At 36.7% G+C, this 16,541-nt stretch overlaps 1 protein-coding gene across 1 annotated transcript in view; it reads right to left on the reverse strand.

Moving 5' to 3' along the window:
• Positions 1 to 6,737: 6,737 nt before the first annotated feature.
• The window catches only part of LOC139692401 (NF-X1-type zinc finger protein NFXL1), a 36,845-nt gene continuing 27,041 nt past the window's right edge, over positions 6,738 to 16,541 (reverse strand). The window contains exons 14-16 of the mRNA XM_071590569.1: positions 12,940 to 13,236; positions 10,290 to 10,553; positions 6,738 to 7,797 (exon numbers count right to left, since the gene is read on the reverse strand). Of these exons, the coding sequence (XP_071446670.1) occupies positions 7,558 to 7,797; positions 10,290 to 10,553; positions 12,940 to 13,236 (801 nt within the window). The 3' untranslated portion in view covers positions 6,738 to 7,557. The remainder of the gene's footprint in view (positions 7,798 to 10,289; positions 10,554 to 12,939; positions 13,237 to 16,541) is intronic.

Genomic DNA, 16,541 nt, shown 5'->3' on the forward strand with positions numbered 1-16,541 from the left:
GTTTTCAAAAGCCAAAGCACCCTATATCAACCCACATAATAGTGCCACAGCACATAGCTATCATGATTGGCAGCTTGCAAAGGTATTACTTATAAAACAGCATAATGTAATTTCCATTCATGGGCTCATGAATAATAGTATCAAGTCTATCAGCACAAATTATGTTATCATGCAAATAACTCACCCCAGTTTGAAAGAAGATAAAGGCATTTCATGGTTAATGGAAGAAAATAATTTGCCAACCTCATATTTCCATAAGTTCCTGAGTCTATCCCATAGATGAAGCCTGACATGATGATAAAATAAAATATTTGTCCATTACTCAGGGATCTCTACCAGCCTGAATGGAAGCTAATTCATTCCCTTCTACATTCAATCAGTGCATGCATGCATAAATAACATAAAAGTCATCATATTTCACCAGTTTCATGATATTGTGATTTATAGTAACAGTGGTAATAATTTTGAAATTCAGTTATCGCAAACTATGCTGTCACCAAAATGTCCTATGCATGAAGATTTGGGAAATCGTACAAGTATTGCCATCATCCTGGGGTAATACAATAGCTGGGGAAATACCATGCTGAGATTGTTATGAACAATTTGGTAAGGATGACTAATTATCAACAGAAAGAGGCATGGACTCAATATTTAAAGCCAGTGAAACTAAAAAAATGATAAGCTACAGGAAAAGTCACAGCAATTGTTTTCAAATAAATATTACTTTCATATCATCTGAATTTTTTAAAGCATTGACAATTATGGATACAGTAGGGAGTATGCTGGTGAGTAAAAATGGATAATGATCAATATAGCTTAAATTTCAGTGATACTGTGGCCCTCTTTCAGTTCAATATAATGTGGAAAGTTCTAATATCTCCCATTTAAAAACTTATTTTATTTGTTTTTCAAAAGTTCACACCTTCAATCATTCATCCTTATCCGTCTTCTGAGACATTTCACAATTTCAGTTGATTTTGCATAATATCATTAAGGAGAAGAATCAATGACAAACTTTTAAACAAAGGTAATATTCATCCCACTTCCAATTCTTCAGTAAGTCTGTTTGTATAATAGAGTAATCAACCCACAACTCCATTTGAAAATGGGCTAGAGTACACTTAATACTAAGCTCAAAAGCACATGAAACTCATACATTTGTGTATGGGGCCAATGCATTTCTTAGTGCCACCTGCGGTTTCCCAGAAAGATCTGGTACATAAAAAATCACACAGCTTGTGTGAAACAGAGGGTCTCCAGTGTCACCTGGAATGGAACCTGGACCCTCCGATCTGCAGCCCTGTGTTATATTCACTGGACGACCGCATGTTGAGCCTGGCTTCAAGTAACATAAATACATTAACATTTTGTGCAAAATTTATAGACAAAGCAATCAGCTGAAATGACACCCCTTCACTTGAACTTCTACTATATAGGGTTAGGCAACATAACTTCCTTTTTTCAAAATGCAGTAAAACCCATTTTATAAAACAGAATCTTTTTGCTATTTTTTTAAAGTAGGCACACATTTAAAGTTTTCTTTACACAGTTTTGAAAACCAAATCAGGTAGGTGATGCCCCCCATTGTCCTAAATGACTGAATAAGTCGATTTCTGGCATTTGTCACAACCCTTACCAGTATAGCAGCAGGTATGTTGGCAATTTCTGCCTGGATGTTGTCCTTCAGGTTTTGTAGGGTCCTTGGACAGTCGACATAATTGCAGGACACCCTTTCATTCCAAAACACCCCACAAAAAAATCACACAAGACCAAATCAGGGGAGTGGGCTGGCCACTCCAAATCACCCCTTATTGAGATGAGGCGCTCCATGAAGTGTTCCCTCAATACAGCCATCGATTCCCTTCAAGTGTGAGCCATTGGTCCTTCCTGTCAGAACCAAATATCCCCTAAGTCAAGTTCATCAAGTTGTGGAAAATAAAATTCCTCAAACATGTTTACATACTGGTCTGAATTCACTGTCACTGTGACCTCATTTTCTTCAAAACACTAGGGACCAACAATACCAACTGAGGAAATTGGACACCACCCTGAGACTCAAGGTGAATTCAAAGGCATTCAATGCAATTCTCTGGGATTGATGTCAGCCTAGTAGTGCATGTTCTGTTTGTTGACATATCCACTCACATGAAAATGTGCTTCATCACTGAAAACACAATTGTGTTTTCAGAAACGTTTCCGAGAAGAGCCTCACATGCATTCCTCTGAGAATTCATGTCACGTTCGGAGAGTTCCTGCACAATCACCAACTTGTAAGGATGGTAATGAAGGTAATTGCAAAGAATTCACCTCACTTGAACGATCAGAAAGTCCAAGGGCTGGTGCATGTTTGCATGCAGAACACCGTGGGGGTTGCAAGATGGCGGCTCTCACTGCCTCCATGTTCTTAGGTGATCTGATGGGCCGAGGGACTCAAATTCTTCCTCTTTTCGCACTTGCGGTTTGTCTGAACATAGTGACCCATGTAACAATTGATTTTTGGTCTGGGACAGAGCCCAATGGGGCTACATTGAAACGATTTCAGAAAGCCCGCTAGGTTGCAATCACAGAACATCTGTTTGAAGAGTAGGCCTCGATGGCAAATGCATGTTCCTCACTGTTCCAATGCATGATGGTGACTGACTGGGGGGGTGGGGGAACTTTAGAACCCCGGCTGTTGAATGAGACCACTCTTTCCTAGGTATGACCTCTACAGCCTGATTGGTGGACATTTCAAAAAAGGAAGAAATGTTGCTGCACCCAATTAAATAAACTCTTTAAGGTCAGAAAACACCAAATAGATGCAGTGTTGCTACCTGCCAGTGCAAACTTCCTCTTGTCCAAAAACTAATCCTAGTAACTAAAGGGATGCTTACAAGATGAAAATTCAAAGTTTTCAATTCATGCCTAACCTAATAATTTTTATAGCCACATTGGCCTCTCATTTTCTTTTTGATACTCCAGATAATTTTGGAGAAATGTTCACATTGTATTACACTCTTCCCTTTTCTCAATCATTTAATTACATTTCAGCAATTCTGCTTAAGGATATAAGTAATGTGAATCAATACACACATTTACTCACTTGGCTCGTCCTATTATGAAGCAATGATTTAGAAGACTCAATATAATTGAATTGTAAGCTTATCATAAAACAAGTAAATTGCCTCTTTTTCCACTGTTATGGAGAGTGATGCCAAGGATGTACCTAAAATAAAGAATACAAAATTTTGACAAAAATGAATGAATATAGAGCTTCAGAACTTTCACCTACATTAAAGGTGTATTTTAGGCAATTAAACATTTTACTCATTTATCTTTTTTAGGAGTAATTTCAACTAAGTGTAATTTAAATTCAGAGGTAAGATAAAGGAGTTTGAGTTCACTAGCTCATTGGCTCCAAGTTCATTGGTGAATTTTCCTTTGGGAATAGTATAGGATTATGAAAACTGAAAAATTTCAGTCTTGGTACAGGAAAAATATAGCATCAACAACCCTGAAACATATGGCACTATAATTAGGAAGGAAAAGCATTTTAGAAGATTAAATGCCGTTTGAATGCAGCTAACCTATTGCCACATGTGGCCATAGGAGAGGGAACATGGCAGGATATTATTATCGGTACCCTACCAGTTAAGGTAGGTTTTGGATGGATACAGCCTATAAAATCATACATATATTTGCCTCTTCTAATAAATCTAGATATCCAACACAACCATTAATCCCTCTTCAATTCCACATACTGCCTTCCTCCCTTCACAATGTCCAAAACGCCCATTTTTTTGCCTACTACTTTGTGTGCTTAACGTTCTTCCCTTTATCAGTCTTCAACATTCCATTACCAATCAAAATACTCTGCACCCATTTTAACTGCCTTCTTTGGATTTCTCCCAATGAATAAGCTGATATCAGGCAAATTTGGGTAGGTAAAAATTCTGGAAGAACCCAGGTCCCACCCCATTGTGTTCCAGTACAGCGGATCCATTCTTGGCCATGGTTTATCTTTAGTTTTTTAGACTCCACATTTAGAGCTCATCTTGGATCAAATATAACTTAGGCATAACCATTAAATCATTCTAGCAGTAATTATAAATTTACCCCACTTTCCTCATGGGAGGTTCAAAACTATATTGTAGAAAAAAATACCCAATGCCCAGAATCATCAGGGAGTAAATATTCTTTTTAATTGACAGTTGGAACTTATTGTCATGCATGTATAACCGGTGTACCATGGAATTGTATTAGCATGGAACCTGACATTCATTGACTGCTTATAAAATTCATTTATTATTTCATTGGTATTCCTTTCTAACTTCTTTCCCTCATGTCCAATGTCATGACATTTTTCAATTATATCTATAAGTATCATAATGGTTACAAGAAAATGATTTAGAGTAAACATTTAACTGTACATGAAATTTCATACCCTCATGGCCAAGAAATTCAAAAAGCACTAGGATATGAAGAGTCAAATTTTGAGAATAAGAACTGAAATTTTATAAAAACTAATACATTTCCAAGATTACTCCACATGCCTGGCAGTTAGACCATTGTGTCTTGAATGTTTTTTTGGAAGGCTCTCACCTATTTATTTCATCTTAAGTTTAGTTGTGCAGTCATTTATTGCAAATTTAACATTAAATAACTACATAATTTAGCTTGTTTCAATGCACTGGAGTATCCTTGGTTATGAAAAGGAGCAAACACTTCTTTAAAAAAATAATTAGCCAATACATTTTTAGCACCTGTACTTCACAAGAAGGATAACAGGCTTCAAAAATGTGTATATAATGAAAAAGGCATATTTTGTATCAACAGAAAGATGCTTTTCAGAGTTTTATGGAGAAGTTGTATTATAACAATAAAAAATATACAATTAAATAGCATAGGTATTTATTTTCTTTTTAAATGACACCCTATTTCTGCACCTATGGTGTTACAGTTCATCTGATTTCTTGACTTATTTCCCAATCCCTACCCTAAATACCCACAATAAATATACATCATGGGTTCTAAACTGAACTTGAGGCATAACCCAATGGAGAATACAAATAACCTTGCCACTGATCTGAACCATGCTCTTTTAAGTACTCTTTCATACGTATGCAATTATCAGGTTCATTGGAGTTTCACAGGGGGGGTGCTAAAGAAAGTTGTTGGGAATGCAAGTCCAAAAATCATGTTGGTAACCATCGACTTTTATTCAGCACTTCTATCCTCCCTCAGTTGCATCCACAACAATATCCTGACTGTAACCCAAATACCAACCTATTAACCTTTCTGCCCTCCTTGCACCCACACTATCTCCCTGTCCTGCGGAAAGTTTCCCAACCTCTCCTCTGAGTGCATGAGAGGGGTAGGAATGGGAAGGCAGAAAGTCTCAGGTGGCCTTAGCTGCCACAACCTTTAACCCTGCTGAGGTTGGTACTGAAGGAATGTCAAATGCTTCAAAAGTTAGCCAATGCAGAGAGATTAAAGTATCTGAATAAAAATCGTATTCTGGAGGTACGAATACTAATTTACTCTGGTGTTTAAAGTATGCTCATTAACTCTTAAGGTCCCAGAGTTTCACATTAGTTTTGGGCATGAGTATTTTGTTTCAAGTTCATTCAATCCACAGGAAACCAGATGACAAAATAGTTATCATGCCAGAAATCTGACAGGTACACATGCCTCCAGTACTTTTCCAAAGGAAAAGATGAAAGAATTTTAATTTCTACTAAGTCAGGCTGAAATGTAATATGTCAGAAAACACTGCATTATTTGTAAACATACAAACACAGAAATTCATCATCATAGGTCCATGAAATCCTTCACCTCTTCATTTACCTCTAATCCATCATGTGCCCTTGTGGCAGCTTGCAGGGTATAATATACAAGTAGATTCAAAGGAAGGAGATTGTGATTAAGTCCTAAGGTTACATTTAAAAATGTAAAAACTTTTTCTTTACTTAGAAGTGACTAGCAGTACTCCTGTCATAATACTATCTTTCCAGTCATTATAACATTCTCCACATGACACCATTTGCGGCCTTGATAGTTAATACTCTTTGCAAACAAACACCATGGTACCTGAAAAAGTAAATCTTGAGAAATACAACTGGATTCATTTATTCCTGATAACCTAGAATTAGCGATCCAAAAACACCCGCAAGCATGGCACTCTTATATTAAAAAAAGAGACTGAACAAATATTACATAATGGGCTGGTACACAAACTGTGTTCATGCAGGTCCTTGGGAGGGAAAAAGATTCTACAAATTATACAGCCTAGAGCCCCTCAAATTATTTACCATGATTTTTCAAATGCTCAGAAAAAGGTGTTACTGTAATGACAACAATGGTATTGAATATGCCCTTCACCGACATAATGATGACACATATTACAAATGCCTTTTGGTAAGACTACAACAGAATAAACACTCTTACAGCAGGAGTCTTTGTTTTTGTCTCTCTATTCTTAAATTCAATACCATTATTTCCACACGCAAACAAAACTCTTTGTAACTTGGACAAACCCTTCTCTGAATTACAGAAAAGGCATTGATTATCTGCTCGAAACGTTTACTGGTCACACATCAAATGACATTCATTGTGTAATCCCAACAATGTGTGATTCTAAAACATTCAAGCAATAAATCAATTTTAATGGAATATCATGATATTTATGAGAAGTGATTGTTATTTTTACTGAAAATAAAGCCTGAGATGAAACCATAATAAGAAAACTACTGCAGCAATCAAGTTCTTAATAACTTTATTGAAAATGAACATCTTAGTTGTCCAACAAAAAAATTACCTCATGTACAATGTGACCTGAAAGCAAATACATTCATGGCGTGCAATTTGACAAGTAAATGCAGTAATCAAACCAAAGTTGACACTAAAAACAACATATTTAATCTGATATACTACATTTTACACTTGAAAAATGGCATCACAAAGAAAGACACCAAGACTGCAAAGACAAATGTTGTTGTGCTTAGAATGAATAAAACAAATACCTCTAAAATGAAAAGTGCACGTAGCAATTTATTACATCAGCAGTGTGCCACATAAAAGAATGAATTATAATGTTTTTAAATGAATCAAAAGGGAGAAAGACACTTGTCTGACATGAACACACTATTTAGGAAACAGCAGTGAATCATGACGCGCAAGTTGGCATTATGTGTCGCCTGTATTTTACCACTTAAGATGCAATCAAGTATGCACTATAATCAATCCTGCAATCCATAAAACAAGATTGCTGTACAAAAATCAATCACAGGCCTGATAAATAATAACCTTCAAAATATGTCAATAACAAGATTCATTCATGATATAGTTAGGTGGATACAACTGTATCATGATGGAAATCCTAGATAAGGACTACATGCCACATTATACGACTCCTGAATCTACCAAAAACCTGTAAAAAGTGATGAACACTTCAAAAAAGTATTCAACACTCATATATTACTATCTCCAGCCTTCAAACAAGATTTACGAGAGGGAATGGCAAAAACAAGCATGGATTGTCTCTTTGGCCGAAGTGGACTAAAAACTCCTCTATGCATATCAATACTCCATCCATAAATACATATTGACCCCAACAGCAATAGAAGAAAGTAAGATGATGAAGGAGATCATCCAGTAACTGGTCCACCATTTCCCTCCATCTTCAGACTCCTCCAAGTCTCGCCTCCTGCGACCCCTCCCTCCTCTCTTGCCTTCCAGTTTCAACTTAAATCTCTCCAACTCCTCAGCATTTCTCTTCTCCTCCTCTACTTTCCTCCTCTCCCGAGAGGCATCCCTTGCCTGGCAAAAATTGAACGTGGAGTTGCATCACAACACTACAAAATACTGATTGACATTTGCAATGATGGTAAGGGAACAGAATGAATGGATAAATGCTCTGGCACACACAATTTTAGATACCCAAAGTCAACAGATATAATAGCAAAATATGGGTACAATGATTTATGATATTATAGTATCTGCATCCAACTTGATGAAACAACTGCTATTAGCCCTCACAATGCACATATATGCACAACCAGCACTGAACTTTGATTGAAAACAAAATTAACTTTGACAATTAATAAGGAGATCCAATGAAGCCTACTTAATGCCAGGGTTAATAAACAAAACAAACACATGTAAAAAGGAGCAGGAAAACCTGCCGACTAAAGGATTATCAAAGCCTGTTATTCACTGTACCAGTACTAAAATATGAAAGCGTTTTCATTACTTCAGCTAACAGCAAGTACTGAATGTTATTATTGGTAATCTACCAGTTAAGATAGGTTTTGGATAGATACAACCTAGCAAATGGTACAGCGACAATTTCCTTGCCTCTCCTGACAAAACATAACGAACACCGCAATAAGCCCCTCTTCAATTTTGCTCCACCCTTCATTCTGCTCAGCATCCTATTCCTGCACCCTCCTTAGTTCCCTAACATTTTCCCCTCTCACATTCTTCAACATTCCATTGCCAATTAAAATGCCCTTCAACTATCTTCCCATTCTCCTACGGATTTCTCTCTACAAAAACCTCCCCTCGCCCACCACACCTAGCACTTTCTCAGTTGTGTTCCTTTCAGTCCACTTAACCTTTCTATCTTTCTCCATCCCCACATTTTAAAAGCCTCTAATCACCCTGATTCAATATCTATGTTTGCATGTTGTACAAAACTACACTCCCTTCAAAGGTTTTGATAAGTCTTTTCTTATAATCCTTACTCAAAGTCCCCATCATTAATCCTCTCCCCCTTGTGAAAGCCTCTTTGCCTAATGCATTTTTACTTTTTATGTCCCTACTACTTTTAACATTTTGGTCAAAAACACTTCCAAGATATGTAAACTGTTCCATCTGCTCTAGTTTTTGCCCTCCTATTTTAATGTTCAACTTGGACTTTCTCTTTCAAGAAAACTCCATAGTCTTTGTTTCATTTAGATTTATTCTCATTTCATATTTATCACACTGCCTTTCCAATGCACTGAGCAGATTTGGATCCTGTCAGACAATTTTGACAGACATTTTCAGCATGGCGTGCGTCACATCAAAATTTGTCCCACGAGCGGCTCACATGGCACTGATATCGTGACAAGATATTTTCACCAGAACTGGAACTTTCGTGATCCCGCAGCCACCCTACTCTCCAGACGTAGCTCCAACAGACTGTTTTTGTTTCCAAAGTTAAAATCAACCTTGAAAGGGTGCCAATTCAACTCTATTACAGACATTAAAACTAATTGTACGGCGGACCTGAAGAGGATCCCTATGGCGGCTCAGCAGGCAGGGTTCGAGAGCTGGAAGAAACATTGGCAAAGGTGTGTCATCAGCCAAGGCATGTACTTTGAGGGCTACAAGTTCAATTAAGCTGTATCCATCAAAATAAACAAGTTATAAAATCAGTCTTGTCTTTTATTGATGACACCTCATACCCACTATCCTTCCATCCCTTCGTGCACAGCCTTAAAGCATCAATATTTTCTCTTTCCATCTCTTGCTTTAAATTCTCTAATTTTCTTATCCTCAACATGTCCTAACATTCCAAGTTCCTATTCTACTAATTAGGCCCTTTTCTGCAGTTTCTGTGCTGCTGTACGGTTTGCTTTGCGAGGATTTCGTGAGATGCAGTTTCTGTGCTGCTGTAAGGTTTGATTTGCGAGGATTTTGTGAGATGATAACCATGGAAGATTTGCCTCACAAAGCCAATTGGGCAGAGTCCCATAGTTGCCAAGACTCATTTTCTCTATATTGTCTATCATGGTATTCTTGGCATGAATAATTGAGAAGTTTCCTGCAGCCATCCTCAATAGCACTTTTAATGTGACACCATCACTCAATGGCCACACCAGTGATGGTGGCCTTTGCAGCTGCTTGAGGAACAGACGCTACCCAGACTACCTTTCATTTGGCTCACACCCTTTGACCTATCTGGAATGGGTGACCCTACCAGATGCTATTATCATTGCTCATGTCAGTACAACTTGAGGGGTCATTAGAATTCATTAGCCCTTTTACTATGTCCACATTGTAGTCCATGAGTAGGGAAGTACTGAATAATAAGTTAATATTAATTGCACAATGTGATTACTTAACATTAAATTAATATTCACAATACAATATCAAGATATCCACAAAAACAACATTTACCCATGAAGTGACGTGAAAAGATGCTTAATAATGGAGCAATGACTACTGTGAATGGGATATTCAAACACAAAAATGTAACAACAAAACAATGACAACAACCACTTTAATAAAATCACTGCTCTCAAATTTGTACGACTACTACTCACCCTGGATTCTTTATCCTCACGGAGCTTACATTCGTCATCACATTCAAGAAGCACCAAAGGTTTAGGACCTTTCCCATCTTTGGTTTGAACGTTTTGATCAGGAGACCACACATCTTTACATACTCTCCTCTGCTTGATGCGTCCACAAGGACATGTTATGCGTACTTTTTGAGCACATTCTGTCCGGTTTCCTGATGCACTCAGAGAATCTGCAGGGCAAGAGCCAGAATGGCATATGGCTTCACACCGATGACCACAACACAACTGCAAAAATGTATTAAAAGTTGAAGCAGCTCTATGCTGACTCAAAGACGACAATACTTCAAGTAAAAATAAAACATACTTTCCAGAAAACAGTAAAATACCACCTAATTTTGAAGTGTAGGGTAGGGTTGCTATTGAAACTGGATTTTTAAATTCCCCAACTTTTTAAAGTTTTCTTGGAGAGTGAAAAAGGTTTTTACCCATCTTCCAAGAATATCTTATAGTTGAACACATCACAAAATTATCCATGATAATACGTGTGTATGTTGTTTCAATAGGACCCACCACCTTCCCTTGCACATTCTTATCACCATAATGCCTTAGGAGTTTTACAGGAAAAATTGAGTAAGAGGGAGTCATTACACCTGATAAAAATTCTTCTACACAGAAAATCCTCTATTTAAACTATCCCAATTTACACAATACAATGTCCATGATGGCAAGTGACAACATCATTAATAGTTTTTCTTGCAATTACGGATTTTTAAATTCAATTTGCATCAAATGTGCTGAGTGCAAAAAATACCATGGATGTAAAAGGTATTTTTCCAGTGAATCTTCTCATTATTCACTCCCATAATTTGAGCAAAATAATCTATGCTCAAATCCAAAATGGCAGAACCGAAGACTTAGAAAGTACCTTACTCCAGTCACTTTTGTTGTAGAGCAAGGCAGTTTAATGATTCTGAAAGCTTTGTATAAACCCCAAATACATGGAAAATATGATTAACATCACTTGACTCCAACGACTTTTAACCAAAGGAGCATCTGAAAAGGGGCAAGAAATATAATTTCATGTACCTGTGGTCTACTTCTGAAGGATATAAATGAAAACTGATCTCTTCAGGAGGACAAAAATTTCACTGTAAACTGTAAAGAAGGAATTAGCTTGAAGTCATTCCTAGAATAATAAATAAATTTAGATTCCTTCAATAGTTATTACTGTTTACAAAACCTGTATCACAGCCCTCAGGATATTAATTTTTGCAATGAAACTTTACACATTGATACCACACTGATAGATTTATTTTAAAATTGCAGTGAAAGTCTGATAACAAGTTTTTCAATGAGGGACACAAAAATGCACCAAATGTGCATTCAACATCTCAAGCATTGCAGTAAAATTTTCATTGATAATATTTCCACCATACATTTAGCGCATACATAAAGGTTTCAGAATCTGTAAAAATGCTTTGCTCTTTCAGAAAAGTGACAAGAGTAGTAGTAGCATTTATGAAGGGAACCAAGTGACAACTGAGTTCACTTGTACAATTAGGGATAGGTGGTTTGTTTGGTATAGATAAAATGTTCAAGGAATGAAGGAAGGGTGGAGAGAAACTCAGGGTTGGCATTAGTCTACTCTGAAAGAAAGGCACCAAGGGGGCCACAATTTCATGTCCAATCGATGAATCGCATACTTCACTTGAGGTACTCTCCCAAGTACAAACCAAGATCTGGATTGGGATAACATTGAAAAATTCTGACACTTTTGGAATTCAAACCCAAGCCCTTTGCATGAGAATCCCGTACACTATCCACCGAAGCAACCTGATCCCCCAAGTGACTGGAGGAATACAATTTCAGCATCCATGTGTCATTCATTTCATATCCCACAGTTGACTAATTCAAGAAATAAAATACTTACTTCAACCATCAAATACTATGGTGCTAACACACAGCTAAAGTGAGGAAAATCATAATTTATGACCAGGTTCACACCTAGTAAAACGCATTTAAGCATGATGATATGAAATTTTCTGGAAATCATAACGTATAAATCATGGGGTTTCAAAAATGATTTAAAGAAGACAGCAACATCAACAATTTTTGGGGTTCTTTTATCTCTGGCTTTTACAAGACTTCAATATCCATTTGAAAATCCCTTACCATCCCTTACCAATTCTCCCATTTATCAGAGCTGTATCAACCCTGAATTGGTATTGTTAATACAATACCTTAGTATGTAGTTCCATAAAAATGTATTAATTAGTTTAATTAAAAACCTTTTGCATTATTTATAAGAGTAATATTCACATTTTTTTAACAATAATGATGGCAAAAATATTGCTTTTTCAACAAAATTGATAATAGAATAAACACCAATTATGTTTCAAACAATCAAAAAATTAAAGATTTAAAATTTAGAATTAAAAATTCAACAAATTTTAAGTTCCCTACATTTAGCCATATTTACTGTTGCCATAGTACATGGTAATTTGAAGTGCACTCCTATCCTGTATCCCTTGCATGTCTCCATGTAAGATTCAAGGAATAGAGGAGAGATGTACCTTCCAACCGTAATTGTTTTGATTGATTTTCTCTCTGGGGAGAAGGTGATGGCATGAAATTTAGAGACCATTTCCAAGGAATACATGAGGTTACCCACCAATTTTGGACACTGGTTTGCACAAGAGAGAAGTTTCTCCACGTTGCTCCCTTTCTGTTCTGATGCCACCTCCTTCTGCTCCATCCCACCATCCCCTTCCAAAGCAGCAGTCCAGCGGAGGCATTCGACAAAAATTGAAGGGGTTAGACCACAGTGGCATTTTTGTTTCACCACTTGCTTGCATGGTGGACAGTCCCCTCGGTGACAGTGCTGAATGCTACATTGGTGAGGGCAACCTGATGGCCTGGGTTTCACGCAAGGATTATTGCATGCCTCACAATTTCTGCCCGCAGGAACCTGTGTAAGACAAAGATCACTAAGGTGTGTAGGCCAGAATAACGTTAACGTGGCCATAATATTATTAGATAAAACTAGAGTATGTTATATTTTGTATCTTTTACTATAGCATGAACACATTTTGTTTTATTAAACATTGTAATTACAGATTTAAAATATGCCTACCATGGTTTCAATGTTACAACACAATAAATGAAGGTTTGCTTATTTTAAAATGTATGTAGTCATTTATTTTGCGTTAGTCTGCAAATAGCACTTCGACCTTTACATCGGACTTTAAACATTGATATAATAATTTGACAATTACATACACCCAAGCCCTAGGTGGAGGCAAAACCACCTAGGTGGAAATTGAACCCGTAACCTATGGGCTAGCAGACGAGGACATTACCCCGCCACCACCAGGGCCACCAAATATGTATGTCTCTTATAAACAGTGTTCACAGGAAAGATAGAGGAGGGGGAGAGTGAGGGGTGTGGTAACAGGGAAAGGACGGGAGGGAGATGAGGCATTGAAGAGGGGAGGGGAACTAATACTTGGGAAAGGGGAGGAAGATGGTAGGGTGGGAACATGCTATTGCAGTGAGATGCATCACAAAGAGAAGGGAGTGAAATGAGAGAAGCTGACAGACAAAGCAGAGAGAGTGTACAAAATTACTATGATATAGTTTTGACTGACATTCAACAGTTGGAACAAAGTGATGAGCATTAAAAATCAATCAGATCATTTAAAAGTAATAGATTAAGTATATGCTGACACTTGAAAGTTTTTATATTAAAAACTACCCAATCAAAACCTTTTTCACACGTGCATACAAACTTGAGGTTGCAAATTCTACAATGCCCAGCATTCATCAGTTATTCAATAAAGTTTTTATTTCCAGTCCTCATTGATTAGAACTTTTGTGCCCACTCTGGTTTAAAGCTTTCTTCATATACATCACTACATCTACATAATACCTCGAAAGCCACCGCAAGGGCATGTATGTGGGTCACTGCCCATTTCTCTTCAGTTTGTACCATGTAGATACCATTAAACTCCTCATATTGTAACAAAAAACTTGGCTTTACTCTAGTCAACCTATCCCACGCTCAGAATAAAAAAAATAATTTCCCAAAGGTTACAAATTTGTGGAAACAAATGTAATTAGCTCTGGGTATGCAACTGGCTAGTCTATAAGTAAGAGTACACAGAGAGCAATTTTCATTGTTAAGGGTTGTTAAATAAGTGACCCCTTAATAATGTCTTTGTAACATTAAAACCATGGTTTGGACAAGTTAAACTTTTATGCAAAAGTACAAATTTTGTTTCCATCAGAAGAAAACTTATCACATGAAATCCAGAGGTGATTCACTTTACTGGAGGGTTGGGAAGAGTCAACATGGAAGTATCCATAGTACTGAATTGGAATATAGGGATAAGGACTGCAAAAAAAGGGCAATAGAATTAATTATTAAGTAATAGAATTTCAATGGCAGAGATAAAAGGAGACTCAACCAATCAATTTGATTTTGGAAATTGGAGTGGAACTCGTGATACCACTCCAGTGATAAGAACAAAAATAGAAAGAAATATAAAATAAAAATGGGATGTCTTCTTCATATTTCATCAATTTTAGGATTGCATTTGATGAAGTGGAGTGGATAAAGCTGCTGGGAGTCTTGTGGAATATAAGAGTTAACTGGAGGGATAGAAAACTCATTCATTTTTTTCTCTTAAGGCTACCTTCTTACATTTTTTAAGGACTATTTTAAAACCATGCATAAAATATCGTTGAACTATGCACAAAAACATCACAAATAATACTAAATACATATATGGACAAGTGTGCGATCACTGGCAACACTACAATATTGGTGGAAAAAGTGCTAAACACAAACTGAAGTAGCAGGCACAATCATTCCGAGTATTCCCTTCTCCTTGTCACATGCTATACGAAGAGTCGCTTACTGAGCGTCTCTTCCATTTTTGATTAAAAATGGTTTTTTTCACTAAGTGAAAGCTCACTATGCAAGGTGCTCGTTAAGCAAGGTTCCACTGTATTGTGAAGGAAAATAATCACAGTAGCAAGGATATTAGAAGTAAAGCATAAATGAAAGAAGTTTTGCAAGAAGGAAATTGATGAGAGGTATACTGAATAAAGACATGAAGTAGGTATTTGTAAAAACTTTAATACAGAACTGAATGGTTTTGAAACCTTGCCTCCAAGCAAGAGAAAGAGCACAGATAAGAGGCTTTTGTGATATGGTTATGGAGAAAATACAGTGAACGATAAGGAAGCCTAAAAATGACGTTATAAATTTGACTGAAGAAGAGAGGGTGTCAGTAAGGGAACTCAGAAGGTAGATAGAGAGTGGAATAGGTATTGAGAGGTAGTGGCATCTTAGAGGTTTATACAGAAGGGATAATCTTAGTTAGTTGGATAAAGGAAGGAAAATAATAAACTTTTTTATGATAAGGTTAAAAATGTCTCTGGAAAATGAAAAAAAAGGTACTTCATTTTTTTTAAGATAAACCAATTTCATTTTTTTTAAATAGTCTCATTTTAAATTAACATATTTCATACCATACTGTTCTGATTTGTCGTTCCCTTCTTAATAATGTGGTGATTACTCTAACTCTGCAAAATAGGTATTCGTTTCTGCAGTCAGAATAATGATCTGAATAAAATCTCCTCTATGCAATCAATTTCTTCATATTGAACAAATAAATCTGAGGGAGCCAAATATGGAGATAAAAGAGGGAGGGGATTTAGAATCAGAACTTCCATCAACTTTGTGGCCTAATTATGTGTCTTTCTTGCAGCTTCCTTTTTAAACAATAGTGATGCATAGCATAACACCTGTATGAGTCTGATCCTTTTCCAAATAGTCAATGAAGATTATTCCAAACAAATTCTCAAAAAACCATCATCATAACCTTCCAAGCTTAAGTAGTGGTCTTTACCTTCTAAGGAGCAGACTCCCCACTGGTAACCCGTTGGATTGTTTCTTGGTTTCAGGCATGTACATAGTAGTGAATCTATGTTTTGTCTACAGTGATGATACAACACCATGAGTCCCATGAATATCGCTGAAACAGTCGCAAACCAGCCTAGGAATATGCCCCGCAATTTTGTTTTTGGTTCTAAACAACCATGGCACCCATCTTGCATATGGTTTTCTCATGTCCAAATGTAGATGCAATATTATGTATCCATCCAATCAAGATGTCTAAACCATTAGCAATCTCATGCACCTCAACTTGTCCATCGTTCATCTCCATTTCATGGATTTTATCAATAATTTCATTAGTAGTTACCTAA

Source organism: Hetaerina americana, unplaced genomic scaffold, assembly GCF_022747635.1.
Source record: "Hetaerina americana unplaced genomic scaffold, ioHetAmer1.1.p SCAF_4, whole genome shotgun sequence".
Classification (NCBI taxonomy): Eukaryota; Metazoa; Arthropoda; class Insecta; order Odonata; family Calopterygidae; genus Hetaerina; species Hetaerina americana.